We start from the raw sequence: 22,992 nt of genomic DNA, 5'->3' as shown, positions 1-22,992 counted from the left end.
TCCTGTGCAAATTGAGATTTTTAGTCACTCACTCCTGTTGGCCTTTCCACCTTAAGTTTGGCATTGAGCTGCGTACGAAATCAATCGTACCTTTTGTTCGCGCGTGCCCCGTGCTGTGCACGTTCTTCTCCCTTTTTTTTCCATCCAGCATCCAGAAAGGCTCGTTGCTTCTTTCTACTCCACTCTGGATATCTTGGTTGCGGAAATGAGATTTCACGAACGCACGCTCGCCTCCTGAGCTGGCCACTGATTAGCTTCTTCGCTTTGACGGGCCACGAGCAACGGGTTTCTATTTTTATGAATTTTCTGCCACTTTTTGTGGCCGCTTCCTCTAGCTTTTATTCTCGTCCAGGGTGGTATGGTGCTAAAGTCTGGCCGGCCGGGTTTGAAAGCGTAGGCCCGAACGGTGTAACGGCCGACGCACGGAACTGACGTTTGAAATATTTAATTACAGCCAGCCTCTGATCAAAGGCACGGACATACGGCAGGTCTCTGTGCGTGTTGCGTTGGTTTTGATCGATTTTGACGAGGGATGAGTTTCGAGCGCAACCGAATAGGGAGCAAATTACCATTTTTGGAATGCAAATGTAGGCCTGGGTGAAATATGTGTTTGCATATTTAAGAAGAAATCTGTTTTTTCGGCTTTCATCGGAATTGAATTATCGTTTCTTTTTCGTTCAATAACAAATAATTCAAAAAAAAAATACCACCCCGGAAACAAACACTCCATTACTTTCAAAAGTTTGGTTTAATAAAAAAAAGCATCACAATTTGCCCGATCAACCATAAAGAAGCGTTAAAGCAGGTGTTTTTATTGTGACTCCCTAACTTAAGGCGCACCCTGCTTGCCGTACACTCACTGCATAACTTCGGGCGCTCCAACACCCAATAACAGTTCATTGTGTTACGAGTCCTCCTTTGGTGGGAGTGTTTGAGCTGGAGAAAGTTTGCTTGATTATAAAATACTTTGAGCAAGCTACTTATCATCAGCATCCGCACTGCCTCACACTTTTTCGTACTGCTATTATTGTTATTTCTCCACTACCAAGGACTAACTTTTTGACACTGTGAGCTGTGGTCCAATCCAGGGCGTGTGCCATTGCGAAAGCGCCGGTGTGCGCTAGCAACAGGATGTTCGCCTCCCAAGTGCGATGCAAATTTATGTCACAGGAGAGTAAAACTAACAAAGCTTTTGATTCCACTTCTCAAGTCAGCTTCGGCGAAACGATACTTACGATATGATCTGGTGCAGTAGCCAGCGCTTGATTTTCCCCTCGTGAGTGTGAGTTTATTCATTCTTATCAATCATGTAGAACTTTTTCAAAACACAGTTATTTAATTTAACGCATTATTTTTGTGTGTTTTATGTTGCCTGACTTTCCTATTCCCGCACTTCGCAAAATCGATCAATCTTCAATCTATATCATCGCACCCCCATTGAAATCTCGCCTGCAGACAGATCCAGCCGCTCTAATTAACGATTGCGCTCAGTTGAACTAATTATCGTTTCCTGCGTTCTGTACCTTTTTCTCCCCAAATTCTTTTCTTCTCCACCCGCCCAGTGATAGCCGCCCTGCGCGACGTTCAGGTTTCGGTGCCGCCCGCGGTGCGGCGGGGCGATACGGCCACCTTGCACTGCTACTACGACATGGACGGCGAAAGCCTGTACTCGGTCAAATGGTACAAGGGCCGGCGGGAGTTCTATCGCTACACGCCCAAGGAAAGCCCGCCGATGAAAATTTTCCCCGCCCAGGGCGTCCAGGTGAAGGTGAGTAAGGGTGGGTGGGAATGGGTGGTGGAGGGGACGGGTAAAATACCGACTTTGCCTTGTAAATAAATATACATATTTCCGTGCGATTTATTTCCCCTCTAATTAGGTAAGTGAAAGATTTCAAACACCGGTTCCTGTACCAGTGCTTCACGCTGAGTTGCAACTGAAACAGATCAAAAGGCTTGCTCGGTGGCTCGTGCAGAGCAGCCGCCATGTTGGAAGCATACTTCGCAAGAGCTCAAGCTTACCATCGGCCATTGCTTTCCATTCGGGAGCACAGTTTTTCAATTTCCAAATGTTAACCCGGATCGATTATTAAAACTGTTCCTGTTCCGGTCGATTGCTCCCCCGGACGGGGCGAACAGCTCCGAAGCGCACACATCCAAGAGGCAAGACAAATGTTAAGAATCAGTAAAAATCACATGATAAAAGAGGCTTCGGCTCGCCGGCAACAAGATCCTTGTGCTTGCAACAGCAGCAGCAGCAACGGCTATTTATCTTCCCTTCAAAGTCTCCCTCGATAATTCATCTAATATTCGCAATGGGAGCATAAGAAATGCTCCACCACATACCCTTTCAGCCCTGGGTCCACCGAATCCATGGCACAATAAACACACACATGGTTCGTTCTAATGCACCAGTATCGAGGCTGAAGCAGAGTTTAAGGTTACCTTCGGAAGCAACGGGATGAGTCCTGCTCAAGGTTCCGAGTAAAAACCCCGTAACCATACGTCCGGGGAAGTTTGGTACCGGGGGAGCGGAGGTTGGAAAAACTAAAACCACAATGAATTTATGCTGTGTAGAAAATGTTCACCTACCCAACCCCCCCCTCAGCCATCTATCTTCTAGCGCTCTGTAGCGGATGCTAAAATCTGGCAACAGGCCACTCGCCACTGCCCCGGCTGGTGAAGGAGAATGAATGTATTTGACTAAGAAAAGCTGTAGCTGTAGGGAAAAATAACACAACTATAACCCACCCGAGCTGCTACCATCAAGCGACCGGTTTCGGCAGGGAGCATTTTTCTATCCGGACAAAAGTTCTTTTTCTACACAAGCCACAGAGCTTTTGGTGTGTGTTTCCTCCCCATTTAGTGTCTGCAGCCAATTTTTTAAGCCACCGACCCTATTCCTTCCCGCTGCCCGCTGCAAAAAGGGCTTTCGCCCCGCTGCCGGAACAAATTATAAAACTGACAAAACGAACTTGTGTGGCTTGGGCTGCTTTTGAAACTAAAGATCAAGCCCGTCTGCTGCCGGTGGTTTTGGGATAGTTTTAGCAAAATTGCTCCTGAAAGATCCGCTGCGCAAACGCTGTAACGTACTGTGGTTTGCTGGTCACGATAAATTCAGCCGCCACCATTTGCTGAAAGTTTCCATTTTGTAAGTGTGTGTGTGTGTGTTGATTTTTGACTCAAGTGTGCAGGTCGGCATGCTTGGAAGGGTTTTTGAGTGGCTTTTCAGCATATTGATAGCCTTTGTTTTATTTGAACTCCATGCAGAAGGAGTAATGTTATTCATGAGTGATAACGCATTCAAAACATTTCGAAAATATTGCTGAGGTCGACACAATTTTTTAACAAAGCGGCAGTTTGAAAGCTTGAGTTTGAAGCGTTTTCATTGAATTAAAATACAATCAAAGGATTTTAATGTGCAAATAGAGGCTATATAGGACACTAAATGAAGCAAGGAATAAAATCACAGTAGTTTAAAATAAAGTATAAAATGCAGATATTAAAACTTTTTGTATTGAAATCTAAGCACCATCAAGCCAAGAAAGAATCGTTTCGAGCCGAATTTATAAAGCCTACGCACTTTACTTCAGGTTTTAACAGTTTTCATGCCAACAGAGTAGCGTAAAACACCTCTATTGCTATACCAATTGCATACCTTTAGGCTCCACAACACATTTCAATTAATTTATTACGTCAATTTAATTCAAACCATTCAGTCACTAGTGTTTTGTTTCAATTCCAATCAAAAGCACGGATTTGGATTCAAATGGCGGCTTTTTTTCATTATTAACCTTTAATCAACAGCGCTCCGCCTCCAACGAAAGCCAGCTCACGCTGCTCGGCCTGTCGCTGGCCTCATCCGGCAAGTACAGCTGCGAAGTGTCGGCCGATGCACCCTCGTTTCACACCATGATCGTGACCGGTGATCTGGAAGTATGCGGTAAGTGTGCGGCAGCTGTAACGACCTCAACCGATTTAAATTACACCCATAGCGACCCTTGCAGCTGGCAGCCCGTTACAGCACGAACTTAACGACGGGTGCACATAAATAGCCCCAGCACTGCACACCTCTTTAATTTCCTTTATGAACCGGTCCACCCATAATTAATTCCCCGTTTTTAACTTCAATTGTCCTATCGATCTCGTCCCTTTTTTGATAACCTTTTTTTTATGTTTGGGTGTGTGTGTGTGTGTGTGTGTTAACGATGCTTTTTGCTGCCATTACGGTTCGTTTGCATACACATGCGTCACCGCAGAATTAATTATCTCCTCCCAGCGCGAGTGCTACCCGCTCGTGGCGCCCAGTAAGCGGTTAATCATAAATTAAAAAACAATATTTGCATCCAAAAGGCCTCCCCATTGCCCTCCCAGACCAAACCGAGTCTGTGCACTGAATGCAACTGTGCGTACAGAAAAATCGGCGAATTATTATCAAACCCTTTGATAAATATCGGTCACCAATCATTACCACCCTCACCGTGGTTTCCAATCCCAAACCGCCCCCAACCGGGGACATGGAATCCATCATTAACTTTGTCTAGATTGCTAATTAATGAACCTTTTACCTGACCATTGCATCGCAACAATTGCATCGCCGCAAAGTGTTGACCCGGTCCCGGTTTATTTTCCTCACCCCATTGCCCCCCTTTTCCGAATCATTTATTTGCAACCCAAACTGAGTTCGTAACGCGTGCCCTGTAACGGTGCCTGCGCGTCCCGTTTGATGCCGGTTTTACCTTCGCTAATGAACTTTGTCAGTCAGAGTTGGGAATTCATGGGTTCACCATCCTTTTTTTTATTTCTCTCTCTCTCTTCTTTCTTCTATTTTGTCCCCACAGAGGTCCCCAAGCATGTGCCCTCGATACACGGTATGCGATCGCGGTATCGCGTCGGCGACATTGTGCGCGGCAACTGTACGTCCCACAACTCGCGCCCACCGGCCAACCTCACCTGGTACATCAACGAGGCACAGGTACGTAAGCGATAGCACCACCATTGCGTGTCGGGGGAATAAATTTCAATTATTGATGAGCCAACATTGCGGCTCATTAGTTTGCTGCGAAATGGGTGAAAACGCTTTACTTTTAAAATCAAAGGTTTTGCGCCCAGCGGACCAACATAATGGATCAATTATTACGTTACGGTGTAGTAATCATGTGCATATTGAATGTATTTAAGAGCCCCTTTTTGCAATCTGTTCTTCCGTACTATTAACGGAACCGTTGCGCTTCGAAATCGGGACTGAAACTGTTTGTGCGAATCATACAAAACTTATGATGTGTCAGTGTGTTTGCCTTATCAAAACATCCCGAAGCGAATTGCTTTATGTGTAGAGCATTGCACAGCATAAAAAAGTCACCTTCACTGTACACACAATCTCAGCCTTCCGAACACGACAAGCTCCTTTAACCTGCGCAAGCAACATATTAAACACTTCGTGCAAGGCGAGCGAGCAATAATAATAATGATGGCATGCATGTTTGACAACGAAGAAGCGATGGCTTGTACCGGCATCCAGCCACACACACACTCGGATGGGCCCAGGGATGGGATCGCTTCGCTATGATTGATTGGTCCCCGGAGGACAGTTTGTTACACGATAAGGGCTCTTGTGCTGCTCCGGTGCGGTTGGAAACGTTCTGCGGGAACGGATAGTTCACCGTGACACGGTACATGCACGTGCTTTCTTGCATAAAGTACGGTGGAGCGTTGAGAGCGCGAACGGGTGAGAGTTTGTAGTAAAGTTGCGCTAAGTGCTTGAATGCTGCAAATTTCGTGTGTGCGTGTAAGAGAGATGTTCATGCAAAAAGTGTTTCGCAACTGTTGATGTTGAATTTTGAACTGTAGAATTTGGTTAAAATCTAGCAAGAACATTCAGCAATGGATAAATATATAATATAAATCCAATTATAATTTATATTTCCAAATCAGATTCTTTTCAACAGACAGCAAAAATACGTGAAAGCTAATGAATTGTATAACAAAAACGATTTTAAACATTGTTTGATTTTTAACATATTTTTTAACACATTTTGTCAATACTGTTTTGATTTTTTACCTTTTTAACCGTTTGTTTTAAAAACATGATTGACATTTGGGGTCAACAATTATGCCAACAAGCCTTACTATACAGAATGTGACATCATTAGATTAAGGAATTAAGTTGGACTCTAAACTTAGCCTATATCAACATTTTGATGCTATTTTCATAAAAAAACAGGAATTTAATCTTATTTTGAAGGTTTAGCCGGATGTTTAATGATCCATTTTGATGATCCAAGATTATATATGATCCATCAATATGTCTATTACATAATTCCCACTACAAATTACAAAATCCAATAGGATGGAAAACAAATACAATCGCCAATAATAGGAGAAATCGATCTGAGATTCATTCGCACAGGTCGCGCTGTTTATTGTTAGGTTTTGTATACTTTTTATAAGATATTTTTCAATCCACAAATGGCTTGCAAATGCTTGCAAAGAATGTTAGTCTTTAAGTATATAATTATTCAACCGATTGAAAGAAGCGGATGAGGCCAAAAGGCTCAAAGTCTCTATAAAAATAAAGAAAAAAATATATATACTTTGGTGAACTAGAGTAAAATGGCCCAGAGGTTTAAACTATTGACTGGGCTCATCGATGCGTCTTACTGGTTTTCCTCGTTACATTGTTCCGTACCGAGCAGAGTTTTAAGACCACGACAAACTTTTGCTATTGACCATCGCTCTCGTCTCTTCCTTGCTAATGATTCGTTGCTATGTATGTACAAGTACCTTCAATGATTGCTTCAGTGTTGTCGATTGGTCCTATAGTCTATCTAAATGTTCTAAAGTTCAGCGTGATTTCTGGTACTCTGGCCATGCAAGGGTGTAGGTCTACGTTTTAGCATTTACGTTTTAGGCTACGGAAGCCAGCATGAATTAATGCAAACTATGTTTTAAATAATTAATTCGATTAAATGTAAATTAATAACTGAATATAGCACCAAGCTTCCCAAGCAACAGCTAATGGTGTGATGGCGTAGTGTCTTGGAGATTGGAACCTATTTTTTGGAAAATTGTGCCAAGACAATCAAAAACAAAGCCATCAGGAGTAGCCGTATCTCAGAAGCTCAGTGAGCTACTCTATTGATGAGCTCTCAACGACTGTTCATGATTAGTTACGGTTTCTAACTTCGAATTTTTAAATAAATTCGTTAAACATAAATATACAACATCCATCGCATGAGCGAAACTCTTTCTGCGTCTGTGACACAGTTGACGGCCGTTGTTTTATCGAGCTTTCCCGACCGCTGCCCACATCCTTGTGCCGCTCTGCATCGGCGCCCGTATCGAGGAACGGATTTGAATATTTAAACAAACGTGTCATCGCCAAACAAACGGACCAGATTGACAGATACGGCATTAAACTTTACGTTTTCTTCGAGCAGCTTCCATCAACTTCCTTGTCAAAGTCCTCGTTTCGCTTAGCTTTTTTGCCAATCTACTTTTTCTTTCCAAATTGAATGGAAAAACCAAAAAAAAAACGAACTAACCATTACAAACTTTTTCGAGCAGGGTGGTGCAGTTAATATTCCGCAAAAAAAAACTTTCTTATCATTCAGACACTGGCCACAACTCCACTGCCAAGCGTGGAGACTCAATTTCCATTTTCAAACACTGCCCGTTATCTGTGTGTGCCTGGTTTCGAAGCTTACGTCTCTCTCTCTGTCTCTCTCCACGACGCTTTCTTTCCCTAATCCAATCGAAAATCGAAAAGCGAAAAAACAAAAGACAAAACCACGCCTCACCTTCTCTTTGTTTTTTTTTTTTGCCATACCTTTGCCATGCCATGCTCATTTGCAAAGTGAAGCGAAGCTCTCACTCATTGAAACAGTTCAACCAATCGAACCAAATCTTATTTCACCCTTCAGTGGCTTTACCGATCAGATTTTTCGGACCAAACTCCTTCGCCCATCGAGGGCAAGGATGGCCTCCTTCGTTTCAGCCTTTTTTTCGCAGCTCCTTCCCCTATACTCAACTTTGTAGCCCTCATTTGGCGTTTTGCGGTGTTTCAGCTCTTCGGGATGGTGCGGCCTCGCTGACGATGTTGTTTGATGCATAATCTATTCACGGCAACCGTTGAGGCGTGACGTGAAAATTATTCCGCCCCAAACTTTCCGACTCTATCCAAACGGAAAGCTGTTCGTTTCGATGGATGTTTCTTCGAATTTGAGAGGTTCAGTTTTTTGCTTTTTTACAGTGTTGGAAGTCAAACTTTCATCTTGGCTCAATGGATTTTGTTTTGTTTCGCGCACGACACCCTCCCCGTCCGAAACACATCCGTACAAAGCTTGGGCGATTTTGATCTCGCATTCAATTGTTCAAGTTTTACCGGTCAAACAATGGTGGAAACTGATTTAAAATCCCCCCATAATTCCCACCAGTCCTTCGGAACCTTAAGAACGCCATTCTCCATGCCATTCTCCATTGAAGAAAACTTCATTCAAATTGGGCAGCACAAAACTATTAGCTGGCTACGCACGATAAGCCCCAACACACGGCACAAAAGCCTTTCAAAATTCGCCGAAAACATTCACCCCGATCGGTGCTGTGGGGGGGGGGGGGGGGGATTGGCTGAGTGGCGGATAGGATCAAGGACCGGCTCTGTCGGGAGGCTTCAAAGTGCCAAAGTTCTTGCGCTTTTGCCGAAAGCAAGTGGTGGCATCTTCTACCAATAATCCAGCATTTTTGTCACAAGACACAAAAATGTGCTCGGCCAAAGTTTGAGCTTCCTTTTCCCCTTTCCGATTCCCACAAGGGGAGCCCACACAGAGGGGGGTACCAACAGCACAGGTAGTTTGGTTTGAAGTCTGCTCCGCCAACGGTACGGAAAGATATCAAGAACGATCGGCAGGAAGTATGGATGACCACAGCCGATCCTTTCTTGTTGGTGATGGGTAAAGTTATTCAGCAGTAGCCTACCTTCCGCTCTAATCCCGGGTGGGTTACGCACTCCCCCCCCCCCCCCTCCAAAGGGGCAAAATACGGGTCCCCCAAAATAGAACGCAACTTTCCTTTGATTTTGTACGGATGTAATCGTAAGTTTTATTAGTTTGCTGACCGATAGCGGACAGCAAGAATGTGTGGAGGTTGTGGTTTTTTTGTTGGTACAAGATTTGGATAAAGATTTCATAATTTTTGGGACATCACAACGTTCACCTGAGCCACAAGAAAAGGGATCTCGGGGCGCCGTATCCTTTTCGCAGAATGTTTTTGATTGAGTTATGGTCAAGTGAGGCTTTGTTGTGTGGATTCATACTTATCCGCTATCAATTCGAACCCACACACGACCCACAACTTCTACCGGCTGTGCATAAGGGAAGAGGAAGCGATGGAGCGGCATTTACCTTAGAATGAAAGTTAAATTGTTTTCTAAGCAATTGGATACCTTCATTCAGCCAAGGGGTCTTACATCCACCGGGCATTTTATTCTTTTCCCTGTGGTTGTTCCTGGAGTTTAGGATACTCCTTTGCCTAAACATTTGCTCTCTCTCTCTCTCTCTCTCTCTCTCTCTCTCTCTCTCTCTCTCTCTCTCTCTCTATCTCTCTCTCTCTCTCTGCGTCTCTCGGTCGGCACAATGAACAGCAAGGGATGAACGGATGAAACTAAACACAACACCTTTCCGTATCAACCTACCCCCGTCCACAACGGAACCCTGTTATGGTTATGCATGACTTCCCACGAAGGTAGCACCCTAAACTCGATTGCACAAGCCATATTTGCATGCCTGAGGGTGAGCCCCAGGGTGGTCCCGGCAAGCCCAGGCAAGCAGCTTGGGGTGACAGTTTTCAAAGACAATCTCCGGCTGGTTAAACTTTGGACAAAGTTTCCCGCTCACCACAGCGGCAGAATACATCCGTATGGTATGGCACCTGCACTGTTGGCTCAGGTGTGGACAGAAAAGGTTCTTCGTTTCAGGGGGAAAGTCGTTTGAAAGGCCAGGAAGGGACGTCAGCGTGTAGTCGTGCGAAAAACAAAACAATTCTACCCCAACAATTCCCAGCATTGGGCTGGGCCGGGGTTGGGGATCACTGGTCAGTTTTCAACTGTATGTGTACCGTGTCTGTTTTGAGTGAGAAAAGAAATAAGAACAAGAAAGAGAGAGAGAGAGAGAGAGAGAAAGGGAGAAATTGAGAAAGAAACACAATAGCTCCATCATCCTCCGGGCTGACCGGGTCCAGCCCGGTTTTGCCATCAAAGGCACACTCGGTTCGCTCGGATTACACTGCCCGGGGTGGCGTGGGAAAGGTCTCGTGAGATGGAAAACTTTCCCACAGCCGTCCGACTTTTCCAGCTGCCACTTCTGCGGGAAAAAGCGGCCCAGCCTTGTGGCGAGGAGAGGGGTAGATGGCTCCTGTTCGCTTTTCAACAATTTGTTAATAGGATCAAATATGTTTTGGATATCAGCTTCGGGGCTAATGGCTGGCGAGAGTTATTTGTCTTTTCTGGTGGGAATTTCCTTGGAAAAAAGGCTTGGACAGGATTGATAGGGATGTGGCGCTGGAGAGCTGGAAGCTGATGGCTGGGATGTACGGTCCACGGTCGAAAAGTTTCGTTAGTTTCCATGTCGGAACTAATTCTCGGTAGGAGATACAACTTGTTCTTCTTTCGGCACAGCACATTGGGGGGAGGGGGCAAGTTTTATCTGTTGAATCGCTAACGAAACATTTTATTGTGAAAATGTTGCTACAGTGAAGCAAAATTGTATGTTTTAGCCTTTTCATTGTGCAAAATTAAAGAGCTTTCCTCGGTGGTGTAGTAACTGTAGCTTAGTGGGCAGGATCATTTCTGCAATTTCCAGCGAAAAACTCTGGGTTAAACACTAATTCTCTTTCTCTCTCTCTTACCTGCCCCTAATTGCTCTAATGCCAGTGAATCAGCATTAAAATGTAAGCTGCATTTTATTGCCCCTCGTGCTGCTAAAACCCGCCCGAAGCGCATCCATCCAAATGAAGCTCGCACCGTGCCATGCGCCTTAAGCTGCTCGCAATCCGTTTCCGTGTCGTGTTTTGTCTTTTCCTTTTTTCTCGTTGCAACACAATCTATTTTAATTTGTTGCTTCTAATAAGATTATTCCACTCACATCCGAGTCACGGGCCTCGTGGAGCGTGAAATGTGTGCGCAGACACACACACACACACACACACATCCTCATCCGCCCACCGTACACAGCACGTGAGTGCGAGCAATTAGACAAATGCGGTTATGCTTTCGTAATCACAGCAAGCGCGAACGGTAAAAGCGCATGGAAAAAAGAGCACGCACACACTCACACAGTAAAACACAGCCAAAGGGCACGAAGGGAAGGGAGGAAAAACTTTTACACCTCTTAAAGCAATGCCGCCTACTACAGCCCGCCTGGCGGTGGTGTGTTCCTTTCCACCCCGTTTTGCTTTCGCACTCTGTCCGGCACGTTCCCTGGCAGCGAGAGCGTTTCCCGGCGTTTCCCGGCCACTGAACCAGTTGCAACAAATCATGTTCACCTAATCCTTAATTTTCCTAATGCACCATGAAACGGAAACACGTTACACGGTTTCGGAGAGGACGGCGGCTTTTGTGTCCCGGGCCGGGGTTAGGGGCAAGTGTGTGCAGGGTGTTCTAATCCCTGGAAATGCTCATTGCTTGGCGGGGACCGTTTGCTGGCTTACCGTGCCGGGCACGGCATAGTGCACGAAGCCAAAAGCCGGATACACTTGAAGGTGTTGTTGGGTTCTGTTGCCGAGGTGGGGAAGAAAGGAATTATTTATGCACTTTGCACAGTGCGTTCGTAATTACTTTGTTTCGAGCGCTCTTCTAACAATATCAATTTCAAGTGCTATTGATTGCAAAGGCTTTGAAAGAAAACAACTGTACAGGAGGATCAGATAGGGAATAAATTGAGTCATTTGTCTTAATAACTAACAGTTGTATTGCATATTGCATAACTTTTGGCATTACTGTGACGCAAAAACTAGAGATTTTAGGTTTTGTACAAGAATTTAACTAAACGTATAAAATGTTTATAATTCTAAACCAATTTAGCACAAAAAACTCGGATATGAAATTGATCAGCTATGAACAGAAATCTTAATTGTATACTGCATACTTTAAGGCGTTTTTGAGCCTTCAAAACGTTTCGCGTTTTTTTGGTTCTCTTTCAATAATATGCACATCAAGTACACAATGTACATCGGTGTCATTCATTAAGCAAACGTATCTCTTTTTGATTTAAAAAAAACACAAAAAAAAACACATTTTTGCATGATATAAACAGAAAAGATGCCTCTATGGTTAGCCGCAAACATGCTGTTGTCGTTGTTTGTTTTTTGTTTTTTTGTTTTTACACTCTGTGGTTTTACTCCGTTCCAAAACATGTAAACTTTTGCATTTCACCGGGTTGACTCGTAGATAATCCTTACACCTGAATCCGTTAATCCGCTTACAGGCTAATCCATCGTACATCCGCACACACAAACCGTTCCGGGAGCGAAAGAACGAGTTCGAAACGTCGCTGGCCGGCATACACTTTGTGGTGGGCAATCACCACTTTGTGAACGGGAAGCTAAAGGTGAGTGTGTGTGTGTGTGTGTTAAGCTATAGTTAAAACAATATTTAACAATCGGCAACTTTTGGGCTCTCTTTCCCTTACGTTCACAGATCCGCTGTACGGCCCGAATTCACGACATCTACCTGCAGTCTACGGAACGCTCGATCGACGAAGATCGGCCACGAGTGATTTCGGCCGCTTCGTCAGCAAACAGCAATGGAAAGGGAGCGAACGGGAATGCCGTACCGTACGATCATTTTCCACCGTACGCAGAGAACGAGCTCGATCGGAAGGATTATATGACACTTCAGGGTGAGTTGGAGCATATTGCATACTAATACATTGTTAGTTCATTTGCTAAGAAGTCAATATATCTATGAACGTCTTTAATGTTTTCGACAAATAATATAGTGAACTGTAATATGTTTCTTTATCTTCTTAACTCTCAATCACGCTTTGACGCAGATGTGACCTCCGGAAGCTCACCCACAGCTCGCCCGATCCTTCCCTCGCCAGCTCCACTCACCAGCTTCGATCAGTTCCGGCTGCCATCGATCAATCACTTGCGGTGGGCGTTCGGGCCACTCACCGTGCTGCTGCTGCCCTTCGCTCACCCGCTGCTCAGTTCGCTCATCAACCGAATAGCACCGCCCCTGCGAGCATGATTTCGGACAGGCAACTAAGCGGGAATGCCCGTAAGACAGCGAGCCAACTCGAAAGTGTCCATCATTTGGCCCGGCCTCGGATGACTACCAGACTACCAGTGTAGCTTAATCTTCATTCTTGTCTCAACGTCGTGCCGCAAGCCTGCCCACGCGAGGGTGTAAACTGTCTGGAGCACACCACCCCGTTTCATACAGGTACATTTAGATTTAACGTTGCTGATATGGTGTGACAAAAGCAGAACAACTTTCCAAATTGTAAAACAAACCCTTAAACCATGGTAAACTTACAAACAAAAAACAAGACTTTGCGTAGGCAAACACGCAATGAGCCTCAACGAACAAACGAGTAGCCAACAGTCATCGGCCATGGGCCGGTTTACTGTTAAGCTGGGGGGAAATAGAAATAGGAAGGAAAACCTTCCCGGCGAAGAAGCAAAGACAAAAACAAAGCAAAGCAAGCATTGTGCGGTGTAATGTGTATTAGAATGTTAAGGTAATATGGTCGTTGCTATTGGTCGTACGACCGGAGTCTAGCTAGTGTTATTGCATTGCTCAATGATGCAATTGCGACAGGGTTGGGATAGAATGCTTCAAAGAGAGCGCTAGAAGCAGAGGGTGGCATTGAAAGGAAAATGAATTTCTATTACAGTTAATGCATAGAATCTTCTCATCGTTTCACTTCCGGTAAGCACCATTTAGGGCAGGAGAGAAGGGGTGAGACACATTGAGCTCAAGCTACGATTCGATGGCAGAGATCTAATTATAAGCTCAGTAGAGTGCTCACTAGCGGCAGTATAGTACGAAGCAAATACGATGTAGAGGTGAATATAGATGTACGTGTTTTCGTGTAAATTGTCCAACGGTGTGAAATGCCTCGCTTTAAGTTACTTTCGACTGCTTTGATTGAAATTTCTTCCCTGTTTTAAGTAATTGTGCGCTAAAAAGGAAAAAAAAGAACGTCCTGCAAATTGCATACATTTCGGCGCTTTCACTATTCCATGTATCTGCTGGAGAAGAATTGGCCCATTTAATTGCTTTAAAACGATCTTACTCTTTACTTTTTATGAAAGTCATCCACCTTTTAATGTTGTGGCTGTCTACTGCTTTTGTTTCATCTTGTCTTTGGAATGAAGAAGTATGCTCCCAATTTTGTTTTTTTTTTTCTGACCTTTCGCTAATTAGAATCCTTCGCCGAACGCTCCATCCCAAAAACCTATCCCCAGGCAAGTACAATCCGGTGCAACGTTGAGTTCTTCACATCTTGGTAAGGTTGTAAGTGTTTGCTTCTCTTTAATTTCCTTTACGTTTCCCCCCTTCCACTATGCGTCATATTGGAAGACAATTTCCATTGTGTAAATAACTAGTAAAAGAAACAAAACAGTAAACATTACCGCTAGACGAAAGCAAGCGGGTTACATTAAAGAAGCAACAAGCACTCTTCAACACAAAAACACAAAACAGAGCAACAACAAAAAAAAACATTTAAATTAACAATCGAGCACGAACGAAAGAAGCAAGAGCTAATGAATGTACTTCCATTCGTGATAGGTAATAGAGGAATGTGAGGTCGAGGTCCGTTGTAAGATATTGATGCAGCAGTCAGCATAGTGTGGAGCTGTGTTTTCAACGCGTCATGATTGTACGATATACATGCACAACACAAACTTCAGCTGGTGGGTTGATGTTGTTAGAGCGATGCGCCACGAGATTTGACCGACAGCTGCAGCTGAAGGGTCGTGTACCGAGTGGTATGACAGTTGTAAGTGTGATAGCGATAAGCGAAACGGCTTGAAACGGTCGGGCTACTGAGGGCTTCAAACCAAATCCAGACGGCGAGATTTGAAGCGCATCGATAAGCATTGCGTTCCAGGAATGGAAGGATACCCTTCTGTCATCCCTGCTCCACGACTAAGGATAGATCAGGAGCGATAAGAGAGAAAGAGGGAACGATATTGGTTAGAAAATATTAATTCCAAGCTGAGCTGAGATGTAAATGCAAGGACGCGAAAGGAAGCGAAAGTCACGGTATTCAGAATGCTGACTAATTGAATTGTGTATCCGTGCTGGTGAATCGGGAGCATGCCAGCTGGTGAAGAATAAAATCTTGAACAAACGAAAAACAAAACTTCAGTCGTGTGGCAGGTCCTTTGTCCTTCTTTTTTCGCATTTCATTACGAAAGAACGAAAACAAACCCAGGGTGGAAAACAAACGGACAAACAACATTCTTTCGATTGGTGGTTCGGGCAGAATAAATTTAATGCGCTTTCATCGAGTGGCTTTCGAGCAAGGGAGCCACATAATAACACTTCCGCTCAAGGAGTTACCGCACGCGAATAATGAAATCATCAAGGTAAGTAAAAACGACGGTATGGATTAACGCTTTCAGCTACGCTGGCGCACGGAAAACAATTGAAAGAAAAGTAAACTTATTCCATTTTTTTCGTTTCTACATTTGCAGAACAAAAGTAAAATTGAACCAAAAACGATTTTTTCCATTTCCGGACCCTCTTTTTTATTCCACACTTCAGCGTAGGAAAAACAAAGCCACAGCCATCTACAGCCGGCACATAATTATGAGATATTGGTGGTCGGTAGAAAAACTGTGCCATTCGTTTGTTTGTGCTCCAACAAAGTGATGCGCCGCGAGCAATGGGAAGAAGAAAAAAAATGCCTACGCACTATCCTTTGTTTCCACATTCACTTTTGCTTGCTTGTCGCAACCGTTCAGCAAAAGAGCACGTACAAAGAGCACTGGTTTGAATGAGGCTTATTACGTGACATAACTACGTACCCGATGGATTAATATTCGCGGGCCTTCTTGATGCCAGTGCAGCGCTCTATTTGTAACGCTCTGCAAGGGAGTTTTTTGTTTGTTTTCCCTCTATTAAAAGCAAATAATTATGATTTAATTGAAAAGCTTACTAAGCCTTACGGTCCGTTTCAAGCTGAAAGCTCCAACAAATGGCTACAAAATTGCACTTCCGCTTCGAAAACCCTTTTCCCAGCTTTCACTGTGACATTCCGTGGCAGCAAAACCCGTACGCACATAGAGCGAGAGAGAGAGAGAGAGATGAGATAAAACACAAAATAACAAAAAAAACGAAAGCACACAAACCCCGTCCAACTTCAGCGGGCCGGAAGGAATCAACCACCGACAGCATCCGCCCCGGTTGAGCGGGCCTGGTTTGTATTTGCCCGGGTGGTTTTTCATCATTTTCTCGAGTTGTGCTTATCTGCGCGGTCCCTTCCTGTTCCCTTTCTTTCCCCAGTGCCCAGCACAGCTTTGAGCCGCCCCGCCAAGCGAAAGGAAAATAATAAAAATTAATTATTTATAAGCTTGGATTATTAAACAAGATATTAATTATGAGAAGGGAAATTAATGAGTCACTGTGAAGCACCTCGAGGGAAGGCGCGGTTACTTTGCCGGTGCCTTTTTTCTTCTTCTCACCCGGCGTGTGTGTTGTGGGGATGTGGTTTTGGGGGTTGTTTTCGCGGTTGTGTTTTTAACGTTTTTGTTGTTTCCGTGGAGTGTGCGTTTTACTACTGGCGGCAACGGTTTGGGCTGTAATGCAACGCAACGAAACACAATGTTTTCCCCCGAAACAAGGATTAAGCGTCAGCAATAATCCAAATGACGTTTTTTGGGTAGAGCAAAGCGTGCAATGTTAAGCTTAAGTGATGCTGTGAATGACATCTTGTTTTAGTTTTGGTTTTTCAATTTTTGTAATTTTCTAATCTTTTTCACTAAATATAAAAAAACCTTTTTAAATTTATATTTTTCAACTTAACAAGCACACAATCAGAAGTTGACTCTTTATAAATGTAACAAAACGCCCAAAGTAAGACACTCATTAACACAATTGATACATCAAAACCTTCACATAAATAACAAAATTTTGTAATAGATCCGAAAATTTGGAACCATACTGAATTGATTTATTTCAGACGCTTGGCACAAATGCCAACCTCTCCACACGTTTCAAGGTCACCGTCTTCAATTAAACACATTTCCCTGTACCTCTGAATTCCGCCCCAAAAACCATAAATAATCACTGCTCACGGTCACTCGACCGCTCATGGCTTCCGTCTTGAGCTGCAATCGTTACAAATTGATTTATGGTACCGGCAATTGTTCCACCCACTCACCGGCTACACAACACCACAACACACCTCCCACTGGCACCAGCACATACGTCATCACCACCACAATCTTCACCATTTCTTGCGGGTAGCTATTTTTCCTGTCATCGGTTTGATTCTGTCATCTATACTGTGTTTCGATCACACAAACACACACACAAAAGACACCCCCAAACATACTCTCACTGCGCGCTGGAAATCGATGTGTAAAAGCCAAAGGTCCCAATTACACCCGAGTTCAGCGATGGTTCACTGAGCTGTCCGTGTGACTGTCTGTGGTTGTCGCTTTTCCGTTTGCTTTTTTTGCAGATCGCAAACAAGCGCCTGAAGAAGGTCGTCGTTCAAGCGTACCGCTCTTTGTGGACATTTTTCTCCCACTCACTGGAAGTCAAGCTGTCCTTTACGACCGGCCCCAACATGGACCGAGGAAGCTAGTAAGCAGCGATAATAGCAACAACAAAAAAGATACATTGTTGGGTGTTGCAATGGAATCACAATATTCAATAGAAATATCGCCTTCCCAGACGCAACGAAATGATGGAAGAACATTCAGATTAAATAAAAAAACACATTCACGAAATAGTACAGCCCAAACTTCTTAACGGCTCCGCTCGAAGGAAAATCGACACAAAATCATTCTTTTTTAAAAAAAAAGCACGTACCCTTCTCCTCCACCACAGCCCACGGGGAGCGAAATCGAATCGAAGATGGAAATTTTCCAAACGATTTGTTCGTTATTTGGCAGTTTTAGTTTGTCTCGTCTCGTGACCCGGATGCTGTGAAGCATTCGGTTCTGTATTTTCCCCATTTTTTATTCTTTTTCTATTGATCGGTCTCGCTCCTCCCCTTTTCCCTCAGCCACTCTGTCTGGGTGATGAGCGTGGTTCGAAAATGGTGCGGCCTTTTGATGTTGCAGGGAACGCGCAACGCCAGCAAATCGGTTCCCACTGTGCAGTTCTCCTGATCTACCTCCCTTTATGTGTGTGTGTGTGTTTTTTTTTTATTTCCCTTGATTGAATCACTTATCTAATCAAACGCCCGGGCCCAGGTTGCGCTCTGTGCTCTTGACTTCCGACTGGCTGGAAAGGCTGGCAAAAACTGGCAAGCTTCCCTTGCTACGGGGCAACCTTGAAACAAAACACAAAAAACAGGACTGAATGAAAAAAAGGAAACAAGCACGAATCGGTTTCGCGGAAACGCTAAAATGAAGGGTGTGATAGAGAACGAGACAGAGCGCAGAAAACAGCAAACAAAAATACAAAAACACCAGCTACGCTGCGTTACACGCAGATGAAAAATCAAATTGCACAGAAAAAGTCGTTATTTACCCAATCGATTAGGGAGTAATACGGTAAATACCGATTTTGTTTTACCGAAAGGGCGTGTTTTTTTTACTTGCCCTCGCGAAGTGACTTCCCTCTGCTTCCGGTTCGTCTTTTTTGTTTTTTGTTTTCGTTCTTACTCTACACAGATTCAAGCCGTTCAGATAAAATATGAAGAAAAAAAAACACTCGCCATGAAGTTCTAGGGCAATTTCCGGCACGAGTAAAGCAAAAAATGCTGTTCACAAACACAAGCGACAGAAGCAGCCCCAAACCCATTGCCAGTTGATCGTTAACAAGCAGGAAAGCGGAGCTCGCGCAAGATGACAATAAATGCACAAAACGGAACGGAACAAAGCAACAAAACACGGAACCAACCAACGAACTCGCTTTTCAAAAACGCCGGGCGAAAAAATTGGTTGCAAAATTCATCAAACCGTTAAACAAATCGACGCGACGGCATCAAACCGGGGGGGGGGGGGAACAGGGTGATGAAGCTAAAGCATGAAAATGGAGGGCAAAAAAGCACACGGAAATCCGAGCCGAGTTGAACAACAAAAACATAAGCCCGGAAGGGAATGAAATAAGGCCACCAAAGGAGAAAATCTACAACACTCAGCTTGTGCAAGGATTTGTGCTTGCCTTTCGTCGCATTATTCGGCAGCTTTGCTGTCGCTTGTGTTTTCTTCGGCGGGCCCGGAAGCGTGTCGCTTGGCTTGCACGGTTTTCGCTTCCTTCTGTGTCAGCCTGTGTGAAACCGTCGCTTTGCTATTGTGTGTGCGTTTTTTGTGTGCTGGTGACTGAGGGCAGGGATCCATTTAACAGGTGATTTATTTCAATCGAACGTTACACAGCCCACGGCTTGCAGGGTAAAAGTTTTTTCCACAGCTTTTATTGTTTTGTTTTTGTTTATTTTCTTGTTAATTTTTTCTGTGGGGTTTGTACTCATGATACAGATTTAATTGAAATGTAATCTAGCCTCCGAAATTAGCTTTCTAGAAGCTTATGAATGATATCCCTTTCGGCCATATTGACCCAATGCTTTAGCAACGTACCAAGCATGAATCTAATCGGAACCGGAAAACCACTCACCACGTAACCGCTTCCGTGTACGAACTAATATCGAACTGTCGTAAAACAATACTTATCGCTTTCATCAAGCTAAGGGACCGGCGAGTTGATTTGTCTTGACACGCACACACACACACCGCCATACAAGTGGATCGAGTTTCCTTCTTCTTGGGAAATCTACTACTAACCCGTAAGTTGACTTTCTTCAATTAGCTTCCTGTCGGACTTAATCCTTATCGTTGTATCACACCTCGATAAATTGAATCTACTTCCACGGAGCAGTAGGAGAAGGAATAATAATTCCACGCAACGCTCGCAAACGGTTTCACTTGTGTTTGAATCCTTCCCGATACGAAACTACCAAAAACAGAGGGAATATCATAATCCACCAACGAACCACCACACACGCGTTGTGTTGCACCATTCCGGTAAATCGGAACGAAAATATCTCAATTTGATCAGGTACCGGGCGTCTCCATTTCCCATTGCATGAAAGAAAAAGGAACCTCCCGAGAACTGAAACCCCACGCAAGAACTTCATCATCATCGTCATTGCCACACTCGACCGTGTGTGTGTGTTCCTTTTTTTTCACCATTCCAAACCATTCCATAACCCCAGCCCCAGGGTCCGATCGAAATCGATTGACCCTCAATCCCGACCCGACCCGTGGAGGCAAAGGTTGACCGAACAGCTTGATAACGTTTCGGCTTGCTGCTTGTCATTCCGGAAGCTCGGGTGCTACTGCCCCCTGCCAACTCACCACCATCCCGAATCGTGTGACCTTTTTGATCATTCGATCCTGGCGAGTGATATCTTATGAAAATCATAATCATAACATCGGTGAACATATCGCCAGCCGCCCTACAGCAGTGTCACTAACCATGCAGGCAACAGGGAACCATAGCGAGCCATATGAACGGGGCAGCTTGGCGTACGAGCATTCGAAGGTGGGAAGGTTTGATATCTCCCACTCCCCCATCCCAGGAGCGCATTATCCCGCTCACCAGGAGTCCCACGGAAGAACGGGCAGAACAATTCCCAGGCAGGCAGGCAGGCAGGCAGGCGCAACTGCGGGATAGCAAAGGAAATACGGAAAATGAGCTTTGTCGAATTTTGGGCCCGCAGGCGGATTCCTTTTTCCACTGCGAATGCGAAAGGTTGTACCGTTTCGTTGACATTTATTGTTAATAAAAATCATAACTTTATTCCGCTTTAGCTCTTCCACGCTTTCCGGTTTAGCTGTTCGCGCTCCAGTGTGTGTGTGTGTGTTTGCAGAAGAACGAATGTTGCCTGATGTGGCTGATTTTTCATTTACCTTCTGCTCTTTCTCTCACGCCCTACCAGCTATCTACCTTATCACTTGCCCCGGTGTATGACTTTCTCCATTCAATCGACCGACAAGAAGCCACCCCGGAAGCGAGAACAATTGTCAGCACGGAAGTGAATGCTCAAGGTCGAGCAACAACAACTACAAAAAACCCAACAACCAAGCGACCAATGAACCTGAACAAAGCAAAGCAATGATGGTGAAACAGCGACGACCGGTGTCGCGCGCGCGCTTGCTAATGATCCATCGAGCTTCCGTAACCGTGCACGCCTGATGAGTGGCTGCCCCATGGAATGACGATCTTTTGTTAATTTGAAGCATGTAGCACTGCTCTGTAAAAAAAAGGAACTCCGCGCCATTTGAAAAGCTCCCAAAAATAGAAAGGAAGCTCAGGAAACATTAAGCTCGTAAATAGTGAGGAAGAATGAAAGAAAGAGAGACACTCGGTAGACAACTCGGAGCGAAACGGCAGCGGTTTTAAGCCAAACGGTAACAAAGTGAAAAAGTAAATAAATCAGCCACATAATAACGCTCCTTTTGTGGGCTCCATTGTGGGTTGATTTGTGGAGCCGTTCCAAGCAGTTCGCGGAGGGAAGTGTCACTGCAAACGGCGCACTGGGAAGAATTGTGCTGGAACGACATTTTCGCGACGAATTATGAACATGTTGCTGGCATTTTAAGTTTTGCAAGACATTCGTTCAATCCATAATGTTCTTCATTCTCAGTTTTCGTTACAGCATTGTTTGTGCAAAAAAAAACTAAAAGGTTATTTTTCTACTCAAAACTGCAACTCAATTCTAGTGCAAATTGTGCTCTGAGACACTTGAGGTTGTGCATAAAATCAAATATACTCCACATATATTCCTTAACCATCTCCGGTGGGAAATCAGCTGCTGATCAAACACGGTGCCTTTCGGTAGAGAGGAAAAATTGCATTCACCGAACTACACACGGGTGAAATTCACCTAACGAGCACACGGTTAGCAAACTAAGCGTAGTCGCAATACTGTCTTCGTGTAAATTCTTTTCGAAAAGAGTAATGATTTATTTAGAAGATGTTTACAATGAATCTAATGGTGGTGAACTTTGTTTCGCTTTAGTAATGCTTCTATTGGGCGGGTCTCGTGGTACAGTCGTCAAATCGTACAACGTAACAACATACCCGTCATGGGTTCAAGCCCCGAATGAACCGTGCCCCCATACGTAGGACTGACTATCTTGCCGATGGTAATCAATAAAGTCACTGATCAGGACGACTTGACCGACAACGGTTGTTGTGCCAAAGAAGAAGAAGAATGATTCTATTTTGGAATTATGCTTATATTAATGTTACTTTTGAAATAAAATGTCGCATCACCATTTGCGCCTAACAGTATGCAATTTGCGCTACAAAATTATCTTTTTATTGTTTATTCATCATTACAATCTATTATTCATTACACCACATGTGCTGTAAATAACACATGTAAGTAAAAAGCTCCGTTGTGTGTTCGATCTTTATCATAATTTAAACAATCAAAAATTATGTTTAAATTGTTTTCATACAATATTACCTAAACTCATTTTAACATTGTCCAATGTTATTTTCAATTTTAACACAAACACTCAAACAAACAAAAAATATGATTTTGCAACTAAATGATCTGCATCATTTTAAAGAAAAGTAAGGAAGATTCCTCTTTCACTGTGTCTCACAAATCATACAAATTAAATTAAGAGCAAGCCATCACGCAACCAGTTTGCATACCTTCCGGCGTACCAGCAACAATTGCACTTCAATCCGATCCGGGTTTTGATACGTTCCGAGGCGAGGTTACTTATCATAAATTACCTTCCGATTATAAACCAACCAATCACATTTAACCAACGTCTGAGCTCCGTCTTTGCGAT

General features: G+C 44.1%; 1 protein-coding gene across 4 annotated transcripts in view; it reads left to right on the top strand.

The window, feature by feature from the left end:
• Nucleotides 1-15,365, top strand: part of LOC1280231 (uncharacterized) — a 102,774-nt gene extending 87,409 nt beyond the window's left edge. For all 4 annotated transcript variants that reach the window (XM_061657521.1, XM_061657523.1, XM_061657520.1 and 1 more), the window contains exons 3-8: nt 1,563-1,768; nt 3,805-3,940; nt 4,839-4,972; nt 12,474-12,596; nt 12,686-12,887; nt 13,041-15,365. In XM_061657521.1, the coding sequence (XP_061513505.1) occupies nt 1,563-1,768; nt 3,805-3,940; nt 4,839-4,972; nt 12,474-12,596; nt 12,686-12,887; nt 13,041-13,240 (1,001 nt within the window). In that variant the 3' untranslated portion in view covers nt 13,241-15,365. The remainder of the gene's footprint in view (nt 1-1,562; nt 1,769-3,804; nt 3,941-4,838; nt 4,973-12,473; nt 12,597-12,685; nt 12,888-13,040) is intronic.
• Nucleotides 15,366-22,992: the final 7,627 nt, after the last annotated feature.

Source organism: Anopheles gambiae, chromosome 3, assembly GCF_943734735.2.
Source record: "Anopheles gambiae chromosome 3, idAnoGambNW_F1_1, whole genome shotgun sequence".
In the NCBI taxonomy this organism is placed as follows: Eukaryota; Metazoa; Arthropoda; class Insecta; order Diptera; family Culicidae; genus Anopheles; species Anopheles gambiae.
This window is presented reverse-complemented; position numbering and strand designations above follow the sequence as displayed.